At 38.4% G+C, this 4657-nt stretch overlaps 1 protein-coding gene across 1 annotated transcript; it reads right to left on the bottom strand.

Annotated features, from left to right (window-relative positions):
* Window positions 1-2480: 2480 nt before the first annotated feature.
* LOC144962052 (NAD(+) hydrolase SARM1-like) lies at window positions 2481-3739 on the bottom strand. The gene is made up of 2 exons (XM_078895028.1): window positions 3675-3739; window positions 2481-2901 (listed from the first exon to the last, which is right to left on the bottom strand). The coding sequence occupies exons 1-2, from the start codon at window positions 3722-3724 to the stop codon at window positions 2634-2636; spliced, it is 318 nt and encodes a 105-aa protein (XP_078751154.1). The 5' UTR covers window positions 3725-3739; the 3' UTR covers window positions 2481-2633.
* Window positions 3740-4657: the final 918 nt, after the last annotated feature.

The following is a 4657-nucleotide window of genomic DNA, read 5'->3' as shown; positions in this document are numbered from 1 at the left end:
CCCCAAGCAGTTTGACCCCCGCCCCTTTTTTTCTGTAAAGAACAGGGCTTTCCAGACTTTCTTTGAGGTCATCCTGGACAGTCTCAACAAAAAGTCTCCGTCCTTGGGGCCCGGGAAGCGCCCGTAAAACCAGTAAACCCAAACCTGACACCGGGAACAATCAAATTTATTGCATCAATCAGTGTTTTTAATACGGCGGACCTTTTAAACAGTGTTCCTCCCCTTTTTGCTCCTTCCTTTAAATAGTAATGTGTAATGACATCAAGAATACGCAAAAACTGTGACTTTTAAAAATGGACCGCCCCGTGTCGTTAGATTTATGTCGGAATGAACTTGATTTCTAAAAAAAAAAAAATGAGATTCTAGTGCTCAATTTTAAAAAACCGTGCTAAAAGCCTTTACTAAAGGTCCCAAAAATCCAACAGCAATTCTAACCTTTAGGACGAAAAATGGTTTGCAAGACGGACACTTTTTTTTTTCCGAATGCAAAGAAAAAAAGAGAAAAAAAAACAAAAAAAATGCTTTAATATTTATATATAGAAAAGGAGTGGAGCGGGCACTTATTTTGATAATAAAAAAGGAATAAAGGAGCGGGGGAAAGTGCCGAAGAAAACAGAGAATAAAAATTCGCGGCGGCGTTTGGGGGCTCAAACCCCGCGATCTTATGGTACGGCAACTCCGCCGTGTGAGTTATCCCGATCCGGAAGTTTTTTTCTTGTTGTTTTGGCTTTTTTTACTTTCTTATTTCTTGTTATATTATAATACAAATTATACACGACTTTCCCAAAGGGCACCCAACCGGAATCAATGTACAAACATGTTTTGTCCACAAAGGAAATTGGGTTTAGACGCTTGTGGGGATTTCTTCTCCGATAAACCTCAAAAGGCCCGACTGTAGTCTGGGACCACACGGTTTGGGGTATGGCCCAACCCTTTCAAAAAGGTTTTCCCCAGCTCCAATCTTTAAGAACCTGGAAAAACATGTAAAACTTTAAATGTTGAATTCTGGATTTTTTTTCCCTCTGAAAGGGAAAGAATGTCTTTCAAATATAGTTTTCCCTTTTAAAAGAAGTTTTGCTCACTTATTTGAGTTGCTAATCAAAAAATTTTTTGGGCTATTTTTGTAATGGAAAACCTTAAACCAACCAAAATATTTTTATTTAACAATGCTTAATCAAGACCACCCAAATTTCGAGATTTTCAGACCCGCAAGTGTCAGGAACGTGGGGAAAAAAATTGAGTTTGTATCATTGACAACAAATAATCAGTTACATCCGTTTATTGAACGTTACCTATGCTTGTACTCAAGACCTACCATCCGTCCATTGATGGGATATCTATGCTTGTACATCAAGACTATCATCCCGTCCATTGATGGGATATCTATGCTTGTACATCAAGACTATCATCCCGTTCATTGATGGGATATCTATGCTTGTACATCAAGACCTATCATCCCGTCCATTGATGGGATATTCATGCATGTACATCAAGACCTATCATCCCGTCATTGATGGGATATCTATGCTTGTAAATAAAGACCTATCATCCGTTCATTGAACGCATTACCTATGCTTGAACATTAAGATTAAGTAATTTTGAAAAACGTTTGTATGGAAGGATTTCCTTTTCATCGTTTTTGTAAAGACAACTATTGAAATATCGGCAATTAATGAAAAACTGAGGATCTGCCTAAAAATTAAAACAATAATAACTTTTTAAGTGTCGAAAAGGTGTAGCTAAAGTAAAAGAAATAATTATGAACATGTATATATCGCATTTTCCACGGGTTAGCTATGCTCAATGCGCTCCACAATGTTTCCTTTAGCAGACCATAAGGAACTAGATTTTCATCTCACGGTGCCATTTGCCTATTAGGCGTTCTTTTCGTACATAACACTAACAGTAACAGTATCCGTCACTGCAGGGAGACACGTACTCATTCACACCTGAGTCGTGGGGTAATATGTGCAAGTGAAGTGTCTTAATCTAGGACATAAAGTCGGGACCAAATTTTGCACGATCACAGACACCCATCCGGCCACTGAACCATGCTTAACATTGTTTGAGTTTTTGTGACAAGACGAGCCAGTACGCTGAACCAACGAGAATCAATTATAGTTACACAAGAGTTAATTAACTTTCATTCATCATAATTGTTTCGGAGCTCAATGACATTTTATGTGTTTATTGTCATGTTTGACAGATCATAATCAAATCATTATTCTAAATAGTGCTGACACTTATTTATAGACGGGACACAATCTTTATAGCCTATCAAGATCAATTCCTTACATCTTTCCTGTCTTGTTCCGACTTTATTCCGCTCCATGACGAAATGAAAAGCGGCCAGAGACTGAGCCTCCTCCCTCTTGCTGGACAACACAGGAATCAGACGCTTAAGCCAACCAGGCGATCGGCCATGGCGGTGGTGACGTGTCTCGCTGGGCGAACTCTGCGGGTCGTGAGAATCCACAAAAGGCAACACCAAAGCCAACGTCCCAGAACTGACCACGGCATTTTCTATTTCCTTATTGGACACCAGAATACCAATGGCCAGCAGGGCGTGTATCGAACACTATCATCCTCCACGAATGCCAGGGGGAATAACCATTCGGGAACTTTGTGCTTCGTCATTTCCTGCTGATTTTCGCTTCGCCGTACAAGGCTAGATTGGACAAGGCGATGGCACAGTTTTTTAGGGTCACCCTGTCATTGCATCGACACCAAAAGGTGATGACGTCAAGACCGCCCAGTTTGATGACGCGTGAACACGTGTCTTCTGACGTCTTGAAGAGACTCTCAAGGATCCCTGTACAGATCTGAGCTAATTCACAGTCACCGATACAGTCGTGGGTCATTTTGACCACCATCTCCAGGCCGGTCTCGGCAACTTGGCGTCTGGGTGGGGAAAAATATATGTTGATATTATTACAATATAAAAATGTACTTTGGGCAACGGGTTTTTTAAAAACTCAATTTACGTTGCAAGCTTTATAACTTCAAAATGCACAAGAACACTTATGTGGATCATTTCCACGATTTAGCCAAGCGCAATGTTTATATACATTTATCCCCCCAATCAGTCATTAGAAACCAAATTGCCATTCCAGATAGTACAGGTCGCCTCTCAGGCATGCGTTAAGCACTCGCGTTTTTACAGTATTATCCGTCTCTGCATATTTACAGGCGTTCATTCACAATGCAGTCGAGTGTTGTAATACGTGTAAAGAGCCTTATTCGAGTATAACATATGATGGGCTCATAATAGAAAAAAAATATTGTCAGTCATCGGGCACCGACCATCCTGAAAACTGCTGGATTTTATTTAAAAGACAAGACTGTATCATTGATCCACCGATGCCATTTTACTATCTTGCTATATTCTGGTGTCACGTGACAGTTTATGAATTCTATTATTATGTCGAATAATTCTCAAATAATGTTAAATAACTTTGTAGAATGGGGTTATTTTTAAAATAAATAACTCACAGTTTTTATATTGAACAAATTAAGATATCAAAAATAAAAACTATGAGCAAAAATAAAGAGACGAATGTTCCCATGCCGAACAAGTATAAAATTCAAAATGGCAAAATGAGGACTTATACCAGTAACCTCTTCTTCATGAAAAAAAAACAAATAATAAAACCACACTAAACAAAAACAGTCACCTGTTGTAGGTGGTGAGTGATTGTTCTAGAAGACGTGCGGAAACCTTCATCAACTCCCTGTTGCTGGATGCACATTGCTACGATGATGTCTAAGGCACTCTCCGTCCTGAGAATGTCACACAACTCATATGCCAAATCTTTACCTGCTGGAGAATGGAAAGGTTAAAACAGAAGGATGTTACCTGATGTGTGGGGCATTCCCTACCTGACAAATATTGGATACGCTTCTGTCAAATTGAATTCTTTGCATAAATGGAAAGGGAACAAAACAGATTAATCAAATTATGGTGATTTAGTAGCAAATCACTGGAGTTAACTCTCTCCTTACGGCTATTTTCCGGATTTTCCTCAAAACTTCACACCCAAACCTATATAAAATACATTTATTTTACTCAAACACAAAAGCTGTTAATTCTTGCTATACATATTTTTTGCTAATCGAGCTCTTCAACACATGTTAATATATTTTAACTTAGCAAACATTTTTTGTTCAAATATTATGATGTACAAAATAAATTTGAATAACAAAATGTTGGCTGCATCGTAACAAAATGTGACGATTTTCCTATGGGTGGTAAGGAGGGGGTTAAGTAATGATAACAATAATAAGTATGATTTTTAAAAAGCTCAAGTAAGATAAACATAACGGCGACGACGACGACGACGATGATGATGATGATGATGATGTTGATGATGATGATGATGATGATATGATGAATGATGATGATGATGATAATAATAATTTTTTTATAAAAAAAAGAAGAAGAAGAAGAGGATGATGATGATGATGATGATGATGATGATGATGATGATGATGATGTGATGATAACGACGACGACGATCGTGATAAAGATAAAAATACAGTTTGACTATGGGTGTCCCGACAGTTCAGACAGTCCAGCATTCACTTCACACATAAAGTATTGAATCGACCCGAGTGCAGTCGACCTTTCTTTTCTGACTTATCTCCCTTCCTTGTTCAT

Source organism: Berghia stephanieae, unplaced genomic scaffold (assembly GCF_034508935.2).
Source record: "Berghia stephanieae isolate SIO BIC M18660-M18661 unplaced genomic scaffold, UCSD_Bste_1.3 scaffold5641, whole genome shotgun sequence".
Lineage (NCBI taxonomy): Eukaryota > Metazoa > Mollusca > Gastropoda > Nudibranchia > Aeolidiidae > Berghia > Berghia stephanieae.
This window is presented reverse-complemented; position numbering and strand designations above follow the sequence as displayed.

Excerpts from the sequence above, each read along its gene's own strand:
- LOC144962052 (XM_078895028.1), bottom strand. The coding sequence starts at position 3,724 with ATGAAGGTTTCCGCACGTCTTCTAGAACAATCACTCACCACCTACAAC. Across the intron at positions 2,902-3,674 it reads TCACTCACCACCTACAACAG|ACGCCAAGTTGCCGAGACCG; the intron begins GTGACTGTTTTT and ends TTCCCCACCCAG.